Here is a 21,016-nt window from a genome sequence, read left to right on the forward strand (position 1 = left end):
ATTGCGTTTAGTAAAAAAAAAAAAAGACTAAATGTTCTGGTATAAAACAGTTTCCCTTCAGAATAAAAAAGACATCAAAGCAAATGAGAGTAACAAGCAGAAAGTGAAGGTTTCAACTCAGACTCTGATTGGCTCAAACTTCCAGAACATCACACCTGACAGGTTTTTTTTTGTTGTTTTGTTGTTGTTTTTTTTAAATCTTGAGTTTTTGTTAATCCAGTGTCAAAGTTCTTCTTCATCAACTCATGTGATCACATGACCTGCAGCCATTCTTCTTCTTCTGTGATGTCAAACAAAGTAGGTTTCCTTGGTTGACACCCCCCCGCCCCCCCGCGCGCGCGAGCGACAACATCACGTGATCTGGAAGTGGGAAAGGATGTATGCGGCGAGCGGTCGGCAGCCAATCAGGCTCAAGGTCACAGAGGTCGTAAACATTCAGTGTGAAGGCGGTGCAGGGAGGAGGAAGGCACGACGACGGCAGAGGAAGGAGGAAGAAGGCACGACTGCTGAAGACTCTTGGTCCCTGTAACATGGCGGTGGCCCCGCCCATTGGCTTCAGGCTCCGCCCACTGCTGGCTGATCATCAGTAGTTGAACCGAGCCTTCTCAATGTCAGAGATCAGAGTCTTGGCCAGGTAGATCCCCACCATCTGGTCATCACACACACACATCAGTGAGAGACACACACACACGTATGCACGCACGCACGCACGTACGTATGCATACACACCTGCAGCAGTGAGATGACGATAAAGATGACGGCCACAGTGTACAGGTTCCCAGGAAGCCAGTCCTCTAGCGCCACCATGCAGCCTTTGGTGTAAATGTGGTCGCTCCACTCACCCTGCACAGACACAACACAACATTAGGGGAACCTCCCACTTCCTGCCCGTTTCTTCAGCTTGGGCCCGCCTGGTCCTACATTATCGACCAATCAGACGACAACAGGAGGAGGAGGGTGCTGGAGACACACCTCTTCATGGCGCCACCCTTCACCAGGAAGACGACAAACAGGAAGTGAACTCACCTTGCTCTTCGACCTCACGTCATAGCCGCACTGAGTGTTGACCACAGTGTCCTAGAACACACACGCACACACACAGACACACACATGAGTTGCGATCAGTCAGTTGTGTATCAATGACTTGCGATCAGTCAGCTGTGTATGATGAGTTCGGATCAGCGATCAGTTAGTATTATATTGATGATCAGTAATCATCTCGCAGCAGGGCTAGTGTCAGTTGTGTGGTGCTGATCAGTGATTGGCTCACAGCAGCACTAGTGTCAGTTGTGTAGTGCTGATCAGTGATTGGCTCACAGCGGGGTCTTGAATGCAGCAGGAGAACGGGACGCCGCACTTCTCTCTGCTGCGGTTGTCGTCATCGCAGCTGAAGTAGACGTTCATGTTCCAGTCCGTGGGTTCTTGTGCGCCGCAGCAGTGGTTCTGTGGGGCGACGACACACACAGACGCACAACGTGAGCGCAGCAAGACGCGTGCGGGACGACAGGTGGCGCATCAGGTTGTCGGATCCAATCACCATCCTCTGCAGCGAGTCGATGAGGTTCTGCAGGTCGATGTCGTCTCTGTAGGCCTTGATGTTGGCCAGGAAGAAGTCGTTGATCCAGGCCTTGACCTGACTCTGGAAGACCACCGCCAGCACGGCCGCCGTCAGCTCCAGCACGAAGATGAAGCCGATCACGCCGGAGAACTGTCGGCAGCGCAACACAAGCGTGATGTTAGGAAACGAGAAGAACCTGCCTAGCAGAAGGTCGCAGAAGGTCGAAGGTTCCTGACGTACAAACTTGAGCAGGCAGATGTTCTCCCTCAGTGCCCCCACACAGCCAGCAAAGCCCAGGGTGAAGGTGACTCCGCCCACTGCCAGGACCAACCACACGGGGTCGAAGCCATGCAGCCGAGTGACCTGGGTGAGATCCAGCAGGACGCCCTGCAAACAGCATAGACAGGTGAGACAGGTGGGGAGAGGAGAGAACGGGTGAGGACGGATAAGGACAGATGGGAACGGATGAGGACAGTTGAGACAGGTAAAGACTGGTGAGGACAGGTGAAGACCAGTGAGGAGAGGTGAGACAGGTGATGTGACCATGCACACACTCACCTTCTCGCTCCAGGCCCAGAATCCCACGGCAATGAAGGCGGCGCCCGCCAGCTGCAACACAAGGTTCTCCAGATGTTAGTCAGTTCCGTAAGAGACAACACTGCAGGAGTTACTCTGGTTCAGCAGCTCCAGTGGGGTCAGGGGTCAAGGCCAGCCTACCTGGGCAAGGAGTAGCCTCACTCCCACCTCTCAGCTGACCTATGACCTCTGACCTCACCCAGCCACCTACTGGGGAAACTAATTTCTATGTCCCTGACACTGTTATTTGGGTCGTGACAGCAAGCTGCATCCTGATTGGTTCTAACGGGACCCATGTGACAGAAATAACACCAGGCAGAACAGAATAGTCCTGCCTTAAACGTGTATTAAAGAAACTGCAGGATGACAAAGGAAGAACTTTAAACTTTTTTTTTATCTTTCATCGTCGTTGAAAGAGAACTGTGTTCTTGGAACTGCTCCTGGTTGTGACGGATTCACTATTATGACTCTTCAGTTTCAGACCTACACAAAATGTTGTGACATCACTTCCTGTTGACACGTACAGCTCTTTCCAAACAAAGTTATATCTTGCCAGAAAACTCAGTGACTCAGAAACTCAGTGACTCGGGTGACTCAAGAGACTCAATGACTCGGGTTTCACACGGACTCACCCAGAAGATGATGTTGTAGCTGAACATCAGGTATTTGTAGCAACAGCTGACCTCAGCGTTCTCATAGCGGTAGTAGTACATCTGAGAACACAAGCACAAACACCCACGCACGCACACACACACACACACACACACACACACACACAAACACAGTAAGAGTGAGAGAGGGGTGGGGGAGATGAAGGCTAACATGCTAACAACACTTGGAGCGTTAGCTGACGAAAGCTGTTGCTTTTCCGTCGGTTAACTCCGGAAGTCGCTTTGTTATCTCCAACACTTCGTGAAGCGTCAGTTTGTTCAGCTACGAGCCCGCGGATACGAAGTGGCTAATAATAACTAGCGGTAAAGCGGCGATATAAAGTGTGTGTGTCAGCACGAACAATGAGTTTGTTACCTCAGTTGGCGCTCAGAAACATCCACTTTCCTTTCAGCGAGAACCAAGCCCCTCAGTGCCAGCGAACTTCTTCTTCTACTGTTTCCACCCCGGCCGTTCCGCTTCTCTTTTGTAAGACTCCACCTGGAGGCAAACACCGCCCTCTAGCGGTCAAGACACAACTCATGTTCTACCTTCATGCATGTTGTTTCTGGTGTTGATCGTATCTAATTTAATCAGTTATTAGTAGTAGTAGTGATGATGCTAATAATAGTAATGATACTGTATTGTGGTGCTGCTGAGGCGATGTGCTAGGTGGTGTCTCCCTACTGATCGACTAGTGTCACTTCTGACGCCATTAATTTCAGTTTTGGAATCACTTTGTTTCTCGTCCAGTCATGCGTCAGAGTGAAAGAGAAGCAAAGCAAAATATGTAGTTTTAGTGTTTCCACTGACTGACGGAAGTGCGTTGGCTGTGACGGAGCAGCTGAAAGTCCAGCAGCATGTTCTGAGTTCTGAAGGACTATGATCTTCAAATGCTTCCATCACACCACAGTGTGAGTGAGTGAGTGAGTGAGTGTCTGTGTGTGACTGTGAGTGTGTGAGGGGTCTTGATACCACGAGGCCTCGCACCAGCGTCTCCATGGCAACAGCAGCAGAACTCAGTCTGGCCTGAATTTGAGCGTGTGGGTTGTGTGATTGTCGCCGTTTAACTGGAAGTTTGTGTCCTCACTTCAAATGTGTGAAGACTGTGATGTCATTGGGCGGGGGAAGGGGGTTATGTCCCACTGAGAGTCCCGTTGCCTTCAAACTGTAAGGCATCAGTAAGTTCAAGTTCAAATTTATTCAGCAAAAACGTCATGAAAACAAAACAGTGCAAGGAGGGAACAGAAGCCCAGACTGCTTAGAAGAGTTCAACCCCTCACAATGATCACAAAAATAGCTAAGTACATGCTAGAATGGCTAACAGATAGAACTTGTTTTAATCTCTATCTGAGGAAATAATACAAACTACATGTATATTATATGGGGATAGCAATATATTTTGCAATAATCAAAAAAAAAAAAAGTAAGTACCTGTGTGAAGGAAGGACGGATCAACGAAAGTAATACGTGTCCTTTGAGCTTTATTTTGAAAGAGTGTGTGAGAAGATGTAGATCTGAAAGGGTTACTCCAGAGCAAAGGGCCTCTATAGTCTCTATACGTCATGTTGATGACTTCAATTTCTGCTCAGGGTACGTAGAGAGAATTATTACTGTGCCTTGGTCGATGTGAGTCTATGTCTGATGTGGACGTGAACAAATTGGAAAATCAGTTTTGGAGATCTTGCTTCTTGTAAGGGAACTTATGCAACCAATGGGGCGTAGGGAGGAAGGGCCTGGACGCAGACCCTGAGGGCAGACTGGAAGTGCCATGCATCTTCTACACAGTCTTTGGCTCAGTGTCGCTTCCTAGTGGCCACTCGTCACATTTGAAAAACAGGACATTTCTGGCAAAAAACAAACAACTTTTTACTTCTTTATGCACAAATATTTCTTGCATTTGCTTGGACAAAACCAAAGAACTTAATATGAAAAACCAACATGGAGATACAAACATCAATCAATCAATCAATCAATCAACAAACATTGGAAACATCACTGACGTCTGAATACTGATCTGCGACCTCTCAGCTACCCCCCGGCCCTCCCTCTATCTCTCGCGCACACACACACACACACACACACACACAGCGGGATGAACCATTTGTCACAGTCACTGCTTGTGGTGGAAGTGGACCAATCACAGCAGAAGACACTAAAAGTGTTTCCAGTGATATTTTTCTCACGTCTTTGTGTCTTGATATTCAAAATGATTCAACACTTGTCGTCTCTCAGTTTGCGTTGTCATGGAAACACACAACTTTTCCAGTTATGCAACAACTTCACTGTTTGTGTGCCTTTGATCCTGAGGGAGGCGCTGCAGACAAAACACCTCTCCCTGTCTTCTGCTGAGCAGCAGCAGGTGGAGCATCTAAAAGTCATTGGAAGGTCATCGGAAGGTCATCTGAAGGTCCATCAGGCTCTTCAGTCGTGTCAGTGGCAACATGCTGACCAGACACCTTGACTGCTGTGTGGCTTCAGGCTCTGGTGACACTGTTTAACTTGTGTGTTCGTCCTTGTGGAGAAAAGAGTTGCACTCCAATAGTCATGCAGAATCCAGGGATGCTAGGATGGGCACTGAGATGATTCCTACCTGCCTTTCACCAGTTGGCTGTATGAATTAATGCCTCCTTGAAATGGGCCATAACTTTGTTCAGTGCAATTGGGTCCACAACAAATTGCTGTGCATGAGGCTTGTGAAATTGATCATGTTGTGTGATTGGTTTTGTCGCGCGACAGCGCGACTCAGTGAGCAGATTCCACCGCCACCAAATGCCGATTATTTAAAAAAAAAACATGTTTTTTGGGCAGTGGAATTGGGGGCTATATTGAACTCTATGAGATGTCCATGACTGTTTTTTTTCGATGTAACAAATGTTTGTCTTTTCATCGTCATTGTCCATTGTTGTATGTGAGTCGATGCCCATTCATCAATGTATTTGAGCACTGGGTTTTAGTGATAATTTCCCCCCCTGGGGGACATTAAATATATCTCATCTTATCTCATCTCATCATTTTATACTCTCATCACATATCTTATCTCGTCTCGCCTCATCTCATCTCATCTCAAACATGGTGGCCGTGGACTCATTCTTTCTTCTCCTGGATCTCCAGAATGGCTGCGACAATCAGAAAACGTCACCTGAGTCAAAATCCACTCAGTCAAATGGCTGAAATGTCATTTCTGAATGAATGGTCCCTCTGAGGTTTCTCTGAACAGCGGCGCCTCCTGGTGTCTGGCAGCCAGCTGATGCATTCGGAGGATGGGCCTGATCTTGAGCTCGTGGTAGCACTGGAGAAAGCTGTGGTAGATGAAGGTGATGGGCAGTGCCAGCAGCACGATGCCGCTCACCACGCAGACTCCGCCCAGCACGCGCCCCGCCACCGTCACCGGGTACATATCGCCGTATCCCACCGTCGTCATGGAGATGATGACCCACCAGCAGGCCGCCGGGATGCTGGCGTAGTCCTGGTTGCCGCCCTCCAGGTCCAGGCCGTGCTCCAGCAGCTGGGCCAGGGCACTGAAGATGGCCATGGCCACGCAGATAAAGACCAGCAACATCATCATCTCGCGGTAGCAGCGGCGCAGCGTCAAGCCCAGCGTCTGCAGGCCCAGGAAGTGGCGGGCCAGCTTGATCACCCAGAAGATGCGCATGATGCGCAGCACGCGCAGGGTGACGCCAGCACGCTGCAGCTGCGAGTTCTCGCCGGTCAGCGTGGTGACGGTGACCGAGACGTAGTATGGCGTGATGGCCAGAAGGTCGATGATGTTCAGGGGCCGCCGGACAAACTCACACTTGTCCCGCGACACCAGGAAGCGGGCCAGACACTCGGCCGTGAACCAGCCGATGCACACCGCCTCGATGACCCTGAGGGGAAGCAACCAATCAGAGAGCACCGGCTCACAGATGCAGTGATTGACCAATCTGTTGATTTAGGTGTAAAACCCCATGATTGACTGGTGCCCATCACTCATGGACTTATTAGACACGAGCTGCGTTTCCATGACAGTTTTTTTTCGCAAAATAAAAACTATATTTCAAAAATTTTAACAAAAGTACAATTGTGATTTGGAGGTGTTTCCATTGAATGTTGTGAAGCGCATAAACTGTAACTCTCGTAAAATGTCGTAAAAAACGTAACTCGCCATTTTGTGAACTGGTCACGTGACCCCGTACATCACGTCCGCCGACGTGTAAATGCGAAAGTGTTTCAATGACACTTTTCCGATATACCTCTGTATATCGATACCTCTGAAAAACATGAAGCTGAAGAACTTGTGAGAGTGTAAAGACTTTTTAGCCGTATTTGAGAGGTTTAGGTGTTTCCATTACCAGTTTTTTGATGCCATATTTAGGTTTTGCACAATTCTAGGGGTATTGGAAACGCAGCTACTGATCAATACATTTGTCAAATAATATTCCCACAATTACATCCAAGATAGACACGTGACTACAAAAAAAAGGAAACTATAAGACAACCTATAAAAATAGGGACACATACAAATAAAAGGGTTTGTCACACAGGATGCAAAATACGTTGTACAAGACTGGGAGAATCTGGTGACACCTACCGATGCTGGTGGAGGCTCTCGGAGGTCTTCCAATCCGGCAGGGTGCTGGCACACAGCATGAACATGGACACGACCACGAACAGCACTGACACCGAGGCCACCAGTTGGGCCACCAGCGAGGACGTGGGCTCCTCCAGGGTCCTACGGAGCCTCTCCAGCCAGGGGCTCTGGGGCTCCTGGGCTCCTGGAGGTTCCTCCTCCGGGACGAAGTGGACGAAGCAGTCGGACAGGCGGTGGTCCAGGCGGCGCTGACAGCAGGGCAGCAGGTCGGCGCTCTCCAGACCCCAGTAGAGCATCTCGTTGTAGAAGGACAGCTCGCACATGTGCGGCAGCAGGCGCAGCTTCCCGTGCTGCAGGTAGAGCATGATGAAGCTGAAGGCCTCTGAGTGGCGGTCGAAGAAGAACTCATTGCGCTCACGGTCGTAGTCGTCGCAGAGCTCCAGCAGCTCGCTCTCGGAGCCGCAGCGGTGCAGCCGGCTGAGCCTGCTGAGGGGGAGATGCTTCATCAGCTCCATGGAGAAGGAAAACCTGCGGCCGCCGACGTTCAGGGTGCACGGACTGCTGCCGAACTTCATGGTGGGGTTAGAGATCCAGAGAGCTGCTAACCTTCATGACCTGCTGCTTCTCCTCTTGGTTCTCCTGTTGGTTCTCCTCCTCCTCCTCCTCAGCCTAGATGCACAAAGCAGTGGCTGGAGGTTGGACTGGCTCCAGACTCCTGGAGCTGCTGCCTCATGCTCTCTGTCTGCCTCTCAGTCTGAACTTCTGCAGTCTGTCAGCGCTCCACAGAAAACTGAGTTGCCAAACTGAGGTTATTTGTATCTCTGCAGGTTTCAGTGTGACTCACAGTTCAAGTCCACGTTTTCTGTGGCAGCGGAGCAGGGAAGCGACGACTTTGGTTGGTCTCCCTGCTGAATGTGAGAGTGAAGAGCAGCAGATCCTCCTCCTCCTCCTCCCCCTCCACCTCCTCCTCCTGCTGCTGGTGTGAGAGGAGGATCACAGGCGATGATTCAACCATCAGAACCTCCTCCAGCCTCCGTCTGAGCAGCTCTGAGCTCCTCGTCCCTCCTCCGATTCTGCAGATCAGCCCCATCATCCACCGACTCTCAGTCTCTTTATCTTATGTGTGACTGAACATCAAAAGCACATTATTCATGGAGAACCAGCAGCTGCTCATTAATTTAGCGAATAAATGGCACCGCCTGCTGGCAGACTGAGCTCACTGCTGTTGACCGTCTGATCCGTTTTGAACGCTGGAGACACACAACCGGTTCGCAAATACACAAAGACAACTTGAGGAAAAAATACATCTTTAAAAGAGGGCGTGGCTTAAGAGCCTGCTGCTCAGCCATCGCTGCTGGTGGATGAAGAAGGCGGGAAGACACAAGGGGATTTCCTTCAAAACTTTTATTCTGCTTATGAAGGTCGATGAGGTCACCAAGATGGACACTGCCTGATAGCGCCACCTTGTGTGGTAGGTTGTGTGCGGGAGAGTAACAACTAAAACTACATGCTAACACAAGACAGGCAGAGCGACTGACAGTTGGCGAGGGGGGCGGAGCCATCTTGGACAAAAGGACTCGGGGGGCGGGTCTGACCTGTCATGGACAATACATATTAGACAACACACAATGTTACAACACGACTAAAATACTAAAATACAACAATAACATTAAAGCCAACGCGCACGTGCGTGTGTGTGTGTGTGTGTGTGTGTGTGTGTGTGTGTGTGTGTGTGTGAGTGTGAGTGTGGCTGACAGGCAGCGAGGTTGTTCTGGTCTCTGACACTGTTGTTTGTGAGGTTGATGTCGACTGGTCATGGCCAACATCTCCAGCAGGAGCTCCCAGGTTTAGAAGAACTGTTCCTTTATTGGTCCAACTGTTGCCATTGGCCGAGCTCTGGGAAGGCGGGGCTGTGAGCTCTCCGTCAGATAAATCTGGGGTCCCGGTTGGCTTTTCGAGAGCGGAAGCGGATCTCAGACAGTTTGGAGTTGATGCCGGAGCCGATGACGCCCTTCTTGGCCAGAGGGAAGCGAGCAAGGATCGCATCTGAGGAAGAGAAAAGAAGGTCAAGGAGGAGGATCGAGGTCAGGAGAAGGTCAAGGAGGAAGATGAAGGAGGTTGAAGGTTGGAAGAGGGTCAATGAGGGAGAAGGAGCAGACACCAGGATATGGAGGACAGCGGGAGGTTGGACTTACTGAAAATGGCGTTGATCTTGTGCGGGTCCAGGGCGCTGCGCTGCGGTTGGAAGGCTGGCCGACGGCTCCGCCCACCCCTCAGGTTACTGTTCATCAGGGTGTTCATATCAAACACGCCCATCAGCAGCGTCCGGGCCATGGCTGTGGGAGACTGCGCCTGATTGGCTGCCTGCCACGAGCGGACATCACAGAGGACCCCAGAACCTGGATACACCTCCACCTGGCTCACCTGAAGACAAGCACAGCAGGCTCAGCCCCCGCCCCCTTGCACTGGAAACAGCCTGGAAACCCACTTCCTGTTGAAACAGGAAGTGGGTGTTTAGGCTCTTGGTGGGGGAGGTGCTTACATGTCCGCTGGCGGCGGTGCACTGGCTCTCGGAGCAGCTCCTCCTCAGCTCCTCCATGTTGGTCTGGCTGCACAGTGGCGCCTCCTCGCCCATGTGACTCCCCAGGCCAAGCTCCGCCCCCACCGACAGCTCCTCATCCTCGGAGCCCAGTGGGCCCCACGACTCAAACATGTCGCCACTCAGCTCCTCCTGCAGCTGCTGGCCGTAGACCATTGGGCGGAGTTCTGCGTCGTGATTGGCCGGCTGCTGCTGATGCGAGTACAGCCCGTAGGTGTCGCTCTTGGCCACGGCAACAGAGGGGATGCTGTTGGTCTGGCCCAGGGTCTGCCACATGGTGGACAGCAGCCCTGGGATTTCTGGGAAACGCAGAGCAGAGTGAAGCGGAGTGTCAGGATTGGTTGCTGACGACGGCGTGCTGCACTCACCGTTGACCAACATGGTCTTCAGCCGGTGGTTCTCCGCTGACAGCTCCGCCCGCTCCCTCTCCAGCTCTCGCACCCGCGACCTCAGGAACTGAAGCTCATTGGACTGTGATGGCGTCAAGGCCGACGCCCCCGACTCCACCTTCACCACCTGCAGGGGGTGACGTCACACAGCAGCAAACAATTTAAAATAAAAAAAACAAAAACAAAAACAGGATGGCAGCGCCTCCCACAGGTCAGGCTGTGCCACTGCTAGCAGATGCTAACACTGAAGCTAACCGTCCCTGGATCAGCTGGTTGTCCACTCGGTGTGAGCAGCCATCAGCGGCTCAACTGCAACTGATGTTGCATCGCCGTGACGTCATCGGCCGCTAATCGCGGCCGCTTAATTACAGCGGATCGATAATTGAGTAAGAGCTGCTGTGATTGGCTGACGGCAGCGTCGAGTCTTACCACCGGTGGCCCGGCGCCGCTGCTGTCCGGACTGGCCATCACTCTCCCCGGGCTGCGAAACGACCTCCGCTTGCCGAACAACGAAGACTGGCAGCAAAAAGAAAACAAGTTTATTAAAATTCATAGACGTCAGCCTTTCCGGCGCGCCGCTCTGACGTCATTTCTGCGTGACGGCGCTGTAGTTTTAGTGATCATCTCGCGTTGGAGCGAGCGGTTGGAAACACGCTACCCACAATGCATCACGCGTAAACAAGACGAAGGACGAAGAGGAATGATTGGTGAGTTCCGCCGAGCCGAACCGTGGGCGATTCTGACTCGGTTCTGCTGGTTCACTAAAGCAGACCGGTTTCGGTGACTTCCACCGGCGCCGGTATGAGCAGAGAGCGACGTCACAAGGGGCTTTCCCTCTTGTCCCCACAGTGTTTGTGCGGTACAACCAGGGTCCCGCCGTGGCCGTGGAGCTGCGGGAGGAGGCCCGAGTGGCCGAGCTGAAGGAGGTGGTGGGGGACCAGCAGGGGGTCCGAGCGGAGCGGCTCCGGGTTCTGTTTGCAGGCAGGGAGCTGAGGAGCAGCGCCACCCTGAGGGTGAGTGGGTGAGGGAACAGAAACTACACTGCACCTCTTCTTCTTGCTCCTCCCCCTCCACCTGTTGACTGTCACTGACCTGTTTATCAACATGAATGGGTTATTGTGTGGTATATGAGTGTTGTGTGGCATGTGTCTTTTTGTTATGGTTTTATTACCTATGTTTTATTAGTATTTACAGCTTTTATTTTTAATTTAATTTATGGGATGCACCGAAAGAAGGCACTTTTGAAATTTTGTTGTATTTAATTGTTACTATGTGAACCCTCGACACGGGCAGTGGATGGCTTACACCTGTCCATATTATCAGTTATGTTAGAATAGTATTATTTACGGTACAATATTGTTAATATATGTATACATATATATATATATATATATATATACATATATATATATATATACATAAATATATATATATATACACCTATGTTGTATTACATTATCAATATGATCATTCTTATTTTGTTTCTTGAATGTGCCGGCATGTACATGTACCTCTTCCTCCTCCTCCTCCTCAGGGCTGTGACCTCCCAGAGCAGAGCACTGTCCATGTGCTTCCTCCTCCGGCAGCCTCCTCATCCTCCTCCTCTCTCCAGGAGCAGGACACCGGAGGCCAGCAGGACCAGGACCAGGACCTGGACCTCCACTCCACCTCCTTTTCTGGCCCGCCAGCTGGGGAAGCAGAAGCGGAGCCCACAGGTCAGACTCCACCCGCCCTGCAGTGCTGCTCTTCTGCCACGAGGGGCTCTGTCACAAAGTGAGTTTTGCAGGTGCAGGTTGCCGGAGCCGCATCACCTTCTACGTGTTCTGTAAGAGCTGCAAGGCGGTCCGACCCGGGAAGCTGAGGGTCCGATGCCAGAGCTGCAGACAGAACACACTGACTGTGAGCCGGGTGAGAACAGCCGCAACACTGTCGCACCACAGGTCAGAGGTCAGGAGGATGGTGACGGCATTGGCTCCTCCCCCTCTGCCAGGGTCCATCCTGCTGGGACGACGTTCTGATCCGAGGTCGAATCCACGGCGAGTGTCAAGCTGAAAGTTGTCACGGCAATGAGGCTGTAAGTGGCTGCAGCATCAGAGAGTCCTGCTGAGACAGAGGCAGGGTTAACTGTGTGTGTGTGTGTGTGTGTGCACGCAGGAGTTCTACATGAAGTGCTCCTCTCACCCAACACCAGACGACGACCCCTCTGTGACCCTTGACCTCATTGTGACCAACACAAGAGACGTCCCCTGCATCTCCTGCTGCGACATCCTGTAACACGCACACACACACACACACACACACGCACACACACACGCACACACACACACACACGGGTCATCATGTGACACAGGTTCCCCCTCTGCTGGTGTCTCAGGGACGTGGTCCTGGTCTTCCAGTGTGCTGAGCGTCATGTGATCTGCCTGGACTGTTTCCGGCGCTACAGTCAGACACGGCTGAACGAGCGTCAGTTTGTGTTGCACCCTGTGATTGGCTACTCACTGCCCTGCGCCGGTCAGTCACTCGGATGTCATCATAACTGCACTGTGGCGACACTGTAGACGTGGTCGTTGAGTCAGCCTGTCAGTTGACCAAGCCCTTGCTATGCTAAGCTTGCAGGTGTTTGAGCACCATGTCTTCTTCTGTTTTGTGTTGTTTTGTCCTAAAACTTTAAAGTTTTTTTGTTGTTGTGTTCCAAAACCAAAGTCATTGTTTTCTGCAGCCGGTTGCAGAGACTCACTCATCAAGGAGCTTCATCACTTCAGGATCCTGGGAGAAGATCAGGTGATCAGCTGCTTCCTCCTCTTCCTCTCCTCTGGCTTCACAGCGCCCCCCGCTGGCTGCTTGCTCAGGCCCCTCACCATTTCATCCGTCCCCTCTCTGTGCTCAGTACGGCCGCTACCTGCACTATGGCGCCGAGGAGTGCCTGCTGATGAGTGGCGGGCTCATGTGTCCGTCACCTGGCTGCGGGGCGGGGCTTGTCCCAGGTGATGGCGGTCGCCGGGTGGAGTGTGACAGGCAGCTCGGCTGTGGATTCGTCTTTTGCAGAGACTGTCGAGAGAGCTACCATGAGGGGGCGTGTCATACTGAGCAGGCTCCACCTCCTGGTGAAGCCACAGAAGTGAGTTGTTCACTCGGTACACCCACACACACACACAAGTAGCTGCATAGCCGCATTTCCATGACCCCTAGAATTGAGCAAAACCTAAATATTGCAATAAAAAACTGGCCAGTGAAACAGCTAAATGTTATCTGTGATGTCATCAGAGCAGGGCGGTCCTTCCTGGCTCAGCCAATCCCATGATGCATTGCGTTCGGGATTGTCCTGTCGAGGACGAGGTGTCAGTGGGCGGGACAAGTGTTGAAATTGGGCAGGTTCTCTGCAGGCCCCACCTCTGAACCGGGTCATTGCAGATGTGTGTACAGTTCAGGCAGGTTCAGCCTCACTTCCTGCTCCACCCCCAACTCAGGATTTCCAGGTGGAGGAGGAGGCGTCGCTCAGAGGGAGGTGGGACCAAGCCTCCCTGCGCCTCCTGCAGGAGTCAACTAAACGCTGCCCCCAGTGTTCGGTTCCGGTGGAGAGAAACGGTGAGATCACAGCTGGTCTTTTTTTGGACCTGCTTCCAGGACTCGCTACCAACCCTGTGCTGCCCCCTGCAGGTGGATGTATGCACATGCACTGTCCTCTGTGTCAAGCAGAGTGGTGCTGGCTGTGTAGAGTCCCATGGAACAGAGAGTGTATGGGAGACCACTGGTTTGGATGAGACACACACACACACACACACACACACACACACACACACACACACACACACACACACAGACTCTCCCTCACCTGCTGTGAACTGGATGACAATTTTAATGATCTCCATTAAAACAACGTGACATCAACAGAACTTTAGTCTTGTTTTTTTTTTCTTCATCATGAGCCATTGCAATGACGAGAGCAGCTGAGCAACCTGGACCGTCGCCACACCATCTGAAATAGAAAAGAAAACAGAACCAACATTGCCAGACCTCAGACTGATTTCACCATAAAACTTCCTGATGGAGCCATTTCGACTAATTTAGTTTATGTTTATGCCGATGTGGAAGAGAAACCTCCACTGTGAGAAGAGCAGCGTTCTGTTTTTTCATCATGAGTTTCTTTCTCACATGAAAGCCAGACAAGAAAACACAAGAAACATTTATATATTTGATCCTATAGAAAGTCAGAACCTTTTGAATTCGTTTTGTATTATTTGAGTCTATTTTATAAGCACCTTTAACTTTAAATTCATTTTGTACAATATGTTTCTTTTTATTAATAAAAAAAAAAACAAATGTCCCAGAAAGATTTTCACCACCAAACGCTCTCAGGCTTCACGACACTTCCTGTCGTTTGGGGGCACCCAGAGGGGACTCAGTCCTCCGGCCAATCAGATGCAGCACTGCGAGCAGGCTGCGCAGCGCTTTGGCCAATCAGAGAGCAGAGACGACCGTGATGCTGCCGCCGCTGCGCGTCACGGATGTCGCACAGCGGGTGTTAGCCGCTGCTCTCCGGCTGGGATGTGAACGGAGCCCCGCTGGATCACCAACACCTGACCGAGGACCGAACCGAACCGAACCGAACTAAACCGAGGAGAGCCGTAAGTGTTCGGCTCCTAATGTGTGTCAGTGCTGACGCGCAGCGTGCATCACTTCTCCTAACGTTCATTAGACCGCAGCTCCTGCACCTCCTCACTTTGCTCCTCCTCCTCCTGTCTTTCCACCTCCTGCACCTCCTCACCCTGCTGCACCTCCTCCTCCTGTCTTTCCACCTCCTCACCCTGCTGCACCTCCTCTTCCACCTTCTGGACCTCTCATACCCCCGCTCCACCTCCTCCTCCTGCTCCTGCAGATCCTGCAGGAGGACTCGCAGAAGAGAAGCAGAAATGTGATTCTTATAACTATCGATCATCAATATTCGATGGTCTAAAGTTGAAGCTACAGCTGGAAGTTCTGATGATTTATTTGTGAGGATGGTTTTCTGCGGGTCTGTTGACACGCACTGTCCGTGAAGCTTTGGCCAGCCGGGAGGATCTACTTCCGCTGGCGCCAACACACAATAAAACGCGGATCTTTGCGCGAGAAGGTCCTGCCGTCGTCAAACTGGACAGTTTAGGTTAATGTTTCCGGGTTTGATTCTCTTTCCGTTGGCTTATAAACGCACCAGAAGATTATCTGGGACAGATTCAAGTTCAACGCTGATTATTTATTTTTTAACGTTCCATGTCGCAGATTTATACACTGGTCTTCTCGCAGCTTCTTGGCGGACAAAATGAAACAATTGGTGCCTCCAAACGTTTTCGCATCTTTTTAATTTTTAATGTTTGTCTCTTTGTGACGGTTCTTCACCGTGCTTTTATTTTGAAACGCTTCGCGCCGCGCGTCCGTTTTGTGCAACCATTTAATCCTTTCCCACAATGCTTTGTGTCCACGTCCGCTGCTTCCTGTTTATTGTGACCGTCTTCACCGGTGAATTAATCCCGTTTACATCGCGGTGCCGCCGCTGAGATCCCGGTGAGTGACCCAACCTGGTCCCGGGGCCCGGACGGGTCCGCGGGCCGTCGTGTGTTCCGCGCTGCGCCTCTTTATTTTGGCGGTTGACGCTCCGGGGGGAAAGAGATCCCTCCGCCGCTTCCTCATCACGGAGCGACCCGGCCGAGCCCCGGAACTCCATTCAAACACTCGCTTGTTTAGGACGTCGGTGCGCTGCAGGCGTAGGGAAACGACGTTAGGGCGAAAAAAATGTCACTTTTAATTTCCGGAGTTTGTCCTGTCGTGTTCGGCTGCGGTTAAATCGCTCCTGGGCTCGGAGCGGAGCGCAGCAGCGGCTTTTCTGGCGGCTGGCAGCCGCCCTCTGCCGCCCGGACTCCGGCAGCGACCAGCGGCCGAAGGAGGAAAAACCGCCTCAGACCGACTTTCAGTCACCACGGCACCGCAACACGTTCGGCCGGACGGCCGGTCGCCACCTTGCAGAGCTGCGACTGACGCCACCAGTCAGCAGGAGGCCGCAAAGCCCCGCAGCTCCCCTGATGACATCACCAGACTGGTGCAGCTCGGCCGCCGTCACGAAAGGCGGCTGATTTGACTGATAGGCGTCAGAAGTGACGTCACTGGCCATTTTAGTCCCATTAAGTCTCGTTCGCTCACAGTGACGTCACGACACTGGTGGTCACATGACTGACATTGACTGACTGCTGTTTTTCTCTTAACATTTATGATCAATCCATTCGCTAAGTCCCGCCCAGGTCTGGTGAGGACCAATCAGAAAAGAGTGTTGTCGATCTCCTCCTCAGGCTGGTGTTGCTGCTGCTCTTCCTCTTCACGCCGCCGCCTTGCTCAGCATGGAGGACGCGGAGGCGGAGCTGGCGGTCTCCGAGTCGGACGCCCTGGGTGCCGACTTCATCACAGTGGAGCTGGACACGCAGCCTATCGAGTATGTGGTCAAGTGGGCCGAGGTGGGCTCCAAGTTCACCATCTCCTGCGTGAAGAAGGACTCGGACGACGGCAGCGAGCTGACGGCGGAGCATCTGAAGATGGAGGCCGACGAGGCCTTCTTCGCGCCCTACGAGGAGGTGTTTCCCTGTGAGGTGACGGAGCAGAGCGTTGAGATCAAGACCGACTCGGACGACGAGGACGACGAGGAGGAGGATGAGGACGAGCAGGAGGTGCTGGTGGAGGCCGGCAGCAGCCAGCTGGACGGCGACGGCGACTCTGACCAGGCCGACTACGAGCCCGACGAGCGCCAGTACCGCTGCAGCTACTGCGGCAAGTGCTACAGCCACGCGTCCAGCCTCTACCGCCACCAGCAGACGCACACGGGCAAGAGCGCCGCCTCGGCCCCGCCCACCAAGAGGGCGCTGGAGCTGACACACCAGGAGGCGCGCTACACCTGCCCCCACTGCGGCATGAGCTTCAAAGGCAGCAGGTGGGTGTCGCTCGGTCGGTCAGTGTGGCTGGTGCTGCCCCCCGGTGGTGAGGAGGATCTCGACCTCCTGGTTGTCTTTTACTGATTTTGTGTGTGTGTGTGTGCACACGCACGCGTGTGTGTGCTTTTGCGTGTTTGTGCATGTGTGTGTTCGTGCATGCATGCATATGTTGTGTGTGTGTGTGTGTGTGTGTGTGTGTGTGTGTGTGTGTGTGTGTGTGTGTGTGTGTGTGCACTGTACGTGTGGGTCTGTGTGTGTGTGTTCACGTGCTTGTGTGTGTGTGCGATTGCGTGCATGCATGTGTTGTCGTGCGTGCAGGATGCTGGGCAGCCACCTGCGGCTCCACGGGAAGCGGAGGATCCACCCATGCAACATCTGCGGGAAGGAGTTCAACCACAGCTCCAGCCTGTCACGCCACCGCCTCATCCACAAGAAGGGGAAGGGCCTTGCCAAGGACGCCGCCAACATGGCCGCCAGCATGCAGCATGCCGTGCACCATTCCCTCAAGCCGGCCACCAAGGTCAAGAAGGGCAAGAGGCAGGCGGCGGCGGCGGCTGCCGCAGCTGCAGCGGCGGCGGCGGCGGCGCAGCATGTGGCCAGCGCCGTCATCCAGAACCCGGGTGGGGGCGGAGCCAAGTTCTACGCCTGCCCGCAGTGTGACATGAGCTTCAGGACGTCCACGCTGCTGTCCAAGCACCAGGTGACCCACGTCAAGGAGCTGCTCGACAACTACACCCCCGGCAAGGAGAACCTGGCCGAGACCTCGTCCGACCTGAAGATCCGCCTCAAGCTCTGCTCCCGGGACAAGCCCAACTTCTACACCCTGTGCAAGAAGAACCGGCGCCGCCGGGGGGGCCGGCCCGGGAGGCGGGCCAACGCTGCTGCCGAGGACGAGGAGGGCGTCGGCAGTGGAGGAGAAGGATGTGGAGGAGGAGCTGGGTTCCACGACTGCGGCCAGTGCGGGAAGCGCTTCAGCCACGCCTCCAGCCTGGCACGGCACCAGCAGACCCACCGGGCGGCCGACGGCGGCGGTGGCGGCGGCGGACGGGGCAAGCTGCAGCAGCACCACCACAAGCAGCAGCACGCCAAGGCCGGCCTCGCCGCCAAGACCAAGACCTACACCTGCAGCGCCTGCAACAAGACCTTCATGCACTCGTCCAGCTTCTCGCGCCACAAGAAGGCCCACCTGGAGGAGGAACGGCGGGCGCACACCGCCGACGCCAAGCGCAGGAAGAGGCCGGTGCTGGACGAGACCGCGCCCCTGGAGTCCGACTCGGAGTGAGCAAAGCGGGCGGGCGTGGACTGGTTCTGGACCCGCACCGGCTTTGCTTCTGAATTGGCGCCTTCCGGCTCCCGACTGGTTTGGAACCAATTCTGGATCAGTTCTGGAGCAGTTGGGCCGGATGCCGGGTCCAGGAGGTGAACTGGTGTAGATAGCGGCAGTCAGTCAGTCAGCCAGCCCATCAGCCAATCAGCCGTCGGCTGGCTGCTCTTCACCTGGATAGATATCAAGTGTTAGCCCCGCCCCCTTTCCCTCCCTTTCCCCACCTGTCTGTCAGGCTCATTCCTGCTCTGCTCTCTCAACACTGTTTCCCATCAGCCCCTGCATACAGGGCCAACACCCCAACCCCCCACCCCACCCCACCCCACTCCCGACTCCCCGCCAGCAGATTTCCTATCAGCCCCGGGACTTGACATGAGGAGCCAGAACAGAGAAGAAGACACCTGCCGAGCTCCAGCTGCAGCGTCATCCATCAAACCCCGCCCCCATCATGCCACCCGACCAATCTGAAGAGGCCTCCCCCTTCCCCCCCCCCCCCCCCCCCAGCACACCTAATCAGAAGCTGAGGAACTGTGCCGACTCATTGATCAACCCGCTGAGTTTCCAAACGGCCGTTTCACATCTTGCTTACAGTCGGAGCCTCCTGATTGGCCGTTTGAGCTGCAGCGTTCCGATTGGTCAAGTGTGTCCAAAAAAAAAAAAAAAAGGTGAACTGATTGCTTATTGGCCAAGCCGGCGTCGCTCCACGTCACTGTTTGCATGAAGACTCGTCAGCCATGTTTGTAGTTTTTTAGCCTGAGCTTGACAGCGAAGCGCACTACGTATTTATGAATAAATGTTGAAATATTATCGTATTTAATGTGAATCACAAATCAAGAGCGAGCCGCCGCTGCCACTCTGACTGGCGGCTCCACCCTTTCAAAATAAAGTCACCTTGAGTCGTCCTTAATTTGGTGTCAATTAAAATGACCTGCCTCGGCAGCCCCGCATCCCCCCCCTCCACTTCCTGGATCTGACTTCATTTAATAGTGAATTATTTATAAATGTGTGTGGGCTGCACCAGCAGGCTCCTACTCTGGCCCCTCCCCCTCTTCTGGCTCCTCCCCCCCCCCATTCTTGTGTTCCTCCATCCTCGGGCCTGAAGCTGCGTTCTCCTATTTGGGTTCTGCGTTGGTTCCACGTCGTTGCTCCTTGGGTTCTCCTGCACTTAGAAGGTTGTTGTTATGTATCGTGTTTGCTTCTAGAATAAACAGTCGACATGTTTCGTCTCAGTTTTGTAATAAATCTGTAAAAAACCCTGAAAAGTTTGGTCCCTTTTTTTGAGCGTCGGGTCCGCTGGGTGGGTGGAGCCTGTCCAGACCACAAGGCTGAGGGCCCACTAAAGTCCAGTTGTGATGGTCTTTAGTGGGTCTTTAGTTCTGATCACATGATAGGTGTGTGTTGTTTTCCCGCTGTGACGTCACATGATCCATGTTGTTCTAACGGCTATTTCTGCGGAGGAATTCAGCCTCATAAACTCAGAAATGTTGCCAGCGCTCCACATATATTCCGAACGGGTCCCATGTGTCTCCACTGGAGGGCGCTCCAGTGTGGAGCTTCTTGTTAACCTCTGCTGCGTCACATCCGGACACTGAGGCTGTGTTGCCTCGGTCGGTGGCGGTACCGTGAATAGCCACAAGGTGGCGGTCGTGTCCTTCTCAGACTTCAGTACTAGAGCAGACGAGATCGGCAGAGCCAGTTTGTTGGTACTGACGTCATAGTGACGCGATTCTTTCGTCACCACAGGGGGTGATCGGTTATTGATGGAGTTAATCAGTCGTCTATAACACTTATACACCTCCGTAGTCCACTTATGTTTTTTTAAATGTTTCATGACAAAGATTTCCCTGGATTATCACAGCTTCGCATGACATAATTTAAAGTGAAAGATTTCAAAATCTCAACATGTCATTAAAAGAAGTTGTACTGTTCACTTTTTTTGTGTCTTTTGTTTTGGGTTAAAAAAAATTAAAAAGAGAAGAATTAGCCTCAAATTCACTGGGATGATGTTGATATGACTATGACGACTATGGTATTTTAGCATGAAACAGGGTCAAACTTAACATTTCTGAAACGTTTCCACACCACTGCCCCGCTAACAGCACAAAACAGTGCCACAAAATATGTACAGAAACATCAACTTTTATCGTGTTTTTTCCGACATTTAGTTGCTATTCAACAAATTTTACATTTGTTTAAAGAATAACAGTACTATCATGTTAATAACCACAGACATTTTTCAGCGTGCAGCGTCTTCCACATCTGGGCTTTTTGTCTGTTCCTTCAGTTTCTTTGTCACAAACTTGTCCATTTTGCGCTACCAAGGCTCAAAGGTGCTGATTTATGTTTTGCCAGTGGGTGCCCAAATTAAATGAATATCACCAAAGTGATGACTGTCACAA

At 52.6% G+C, this 21,016-nt stretch overlaps 5 protein-coding genes across 8 annotated transcripts; 2 read left to right on the forward strand and 3 right to left on the reverse strand.

Annotated features, from left to right (window-relative positions):
* Nucleotides 1-3: 3 nt before the first annotated feature.
* Nucleotides 4-3,302, reverse strand: tspan14 (tetraspanin 14). 2 transcript variants are annotated; one of them, XM_076046229.1, is made up of 9 exons: nt 3,161-3,302; nt 2,767-2,847; nt 2,117-2,167; nt 1,799-1,945; nt 1,538-1,708; nt 1,318-1,443; nt 1,027-1,077; nt 730-843; nt 4-649 (listed from the first exon to the last, which is right to left on the reverse strand). In XM_076046229.1, the coding sequence occupies exons 2-9, from the start codon at nt 2,845-2,847 to the stop codon at nt 584-586; spliced, it is 807 nt and encodes a 268-aa protein (XP_075902344.1). In that variant the 5' UTR covers nt 3,161-3,302; the 3' UTR covers nt 4-583. The 2 variants fall into 2 exon arrangements, with proteins under 2 accessions (XP_075902344.1, XP_075902345.1); XM_076046230.1 differs by lacking the exon at nt 3,161-3,302 and adding an exon at nt 3,014-3,149.
* A 2,521-nt stretch (nt 3,303-5,823) lies between these two features.
* On the reverse strand, nt 5,824-8,607 carry LOC142901645 (voltage-gated potassium channel regulatory subunit KCNG3-like). The gene is made up of 2 exons (XM_076046228.1): nt 7,356-8,607; nt 5,824-6,651 (listed from the first exon to the last, which is right to left on the reverse strand). The coding sequence occupies exons 1-2, from the start codon at nt 7,928-7,930 to the stop codon at nt 5,961-5,963; spliced, it is 1,266 nt and encodes a 421-aa protein (XP_075902343.1). The 5' UTR covers nt 7,931-8,607; the 3' UTR covers nt 5,824-5,960.
* Nucleotides 8,608-8,946: 339 nt separating this feature from the next.
* LOC142901463 (uncharacterized) lies at nt 8,947-11,220 on the reverse strand. Its single transcript, XM_076045978.1, has 5 exons — nt 10,773-11,220; nt 10,323-10,470; nt 9,898-10,253; nt 9,551-9,779; nt 8,947-9,401 (listed from the first exon to the last, which is right to left on the reverse strand). The coding sequence occupies exons 1-5, from the start codon at nt 10,809-10,811 to the stop codon at nt 9,280-9,282; spliced, it is 894 nt and encodes a 297-aa protein (XP_075902093.1). The 5' UTR covers nt 10,812-11,220; the 3' UTR covers nt 8,947-9,279.
* prkn (parkin RBR E3 ubiquitin protein ligase) lies at nt 10,895-14,144 on the forward strand. The gene is made up of 11 exons (XM_076045977.1): nt 10,895-11,050; nt 11,193-11,356; nt 11,878-12,058; nt 12,130-12,251; nt 12,334-12,417; nt 12,498-12,613; nt 12,718-12,854; nt 13,063-13,124; nt 13,231-13,461; nt 13,811-13,928; nt 14,001-14,144. Exons 1-11 carry the CDS (start codon nt 11,044-11,046, stop codon nt 14,102-14,104), a joined length of 1,326 nt encoding a protein of 441 aa, XP_075902092.1. The 5' UTR covers nt 10,895-11,043; the 3' UTR covers nt 14,105-14,144.
* A 669-nt stretch (nt 14,145-14,813) lies between these two features.
* Nucleotides 14,814-19,879, forward strand: LOC142901461 (uncharacterized). Of its 3 annotated transcripts, none has more exons than XM_076045976.1 (3): nt 14,814-14,968; nt 16,661-17,292; nt 17,612-19,879. In XM_076045976.1, exons 2-3 carry the CDS (start codon nt 16,709-16,711, stop codon nt 18,573-18,575), a joined length of 1,548 nt encoding a protein of 515 aa, XP_075902091.1. In that variant the 5' UTR covers nt 14,814-14,968; nt 16,661-16,708; the 3' UTR covers nt 18,576-19,879. The 3 variants fall into 3 exon arrangements, with proteins under 3 accessions (XP_075902091.1, XP_075902090.1, XP_075902089.1); XM_076045974.1 differs by lacking the exon at nt 14,814-14,968 and adding an exon at nt 15,294-15,881; XM_076045975.1 differs by lacking the exon at nt 14,814-14,968 and having other exon boundaries at nt 15,293-17,292.
* The last annotated feature ends 1,137 nt before the right edge of the window (nt 19,880-21,016 follow it).

Source organism: Nelusetta ayraudi, unplaced genomic scaffold (assembly GCF_046127955.1).
Source record: "Nelusetta ayraudi isolate G7.1 ecotype Tasmania unplaced genomic scaffold, CSIRO-AGI_Nayr_v1 ptg000089l, whole genome shotgun sequence".
NCBI lineage: Eukaryota > Metazoa > Chordata > Actinopteri > Tetraodontiformes > Monacanthidae > Nelusetta > Nelusetta ayraudi.

Bases quoted from the DNA above. Each gene is read 5' to 3' on its own strand.
- tspan14 (XM_076046229.1), bottom strand. From the start codon at position 2,847: ATGTACTACTACCGCTATGAGAACGCTGAGGTCAGCTGTTGCTACAAA. The intron at 1,709-1,798 runs GTACGTCAGGAA...CGCTGCCGACAG, and splicing joins ACATCTGCCTGCTCAAGTTT to TTCTCCGGCGTGATCGGCTT. The intron at 844-1,026 runs GTGAGTTCACTT...GTGTCTGTGCAG, and splicing joins ACGTGAGGTCGAAGAGCAAG to GGTGAGTGGAGCGACCACAT.
- LOC142901645 (XM_076046228.1), bottom strand. From the start codon at position 7,930: ATGAAGTTCGGCAGCAGTCCGTGCACCCTGAACGTCGGCGGCCGCAGG. The intron at 6,652-7,355 runs GTAGGTGTCACC...GCTTCCCCTCAG, and splicing joins GAGAGCCTCCACCAGCATCG to GGTCATCGAGGCGGTGTGCA.
- LOC142901463 (XM_076045978.1), bottom strand. From the start codon at position 10,811: ATGGCCAGTCCGGACAGCAGCGGCGCCGGGCCACCGGTG. The intron at 10,254-10,322 runs GTGAGTGCAGCA...TGCGTTTCCCAG, and splicing joins GAAGACCATGTTGGTCAACG to AAATCCCAGGGCTGCTGTCC. The intron at 9,402-9,550 runs GTAAGTCCAACC...TCTCTTCCTCAG, and splicing joins CAAGATCAACGCCATTTTCA to ATGCGATCCTTGCTCGCTTC.
- prkn (XM_076045977.1), top strand. The intron at 12,059-12,129 runs GTCAGACTCCAC...TGAGTTTTGCAG, and splicing joins AGCAGAAGCGGAGCCCACAG to GTGCAGGTTGCCGGAGCCGC. The intron at 12,418-12,497 runs GTAAGTGGCTGC...GTGTGCACGCAG, and splicing joins GTTGTCACGGCAATGAGGCT to GAGTTCTACATGAAGTGCTC.
- LOC142901461 (XM_076045976.1), top strand. From the start codon at position 16,709: ATGGAGGACGCGGAGGCGGAGCTGGCGGTCTCCGAGTCGGACGCCCTG. The intron at 17,293-17,611 runs GTGGGTGTCGCT...TCGTGCGTGCAG, and splicing joins ATGAGCTTCAAAGGCAGCAG to GATGCTGGGCAGCCACCTGC.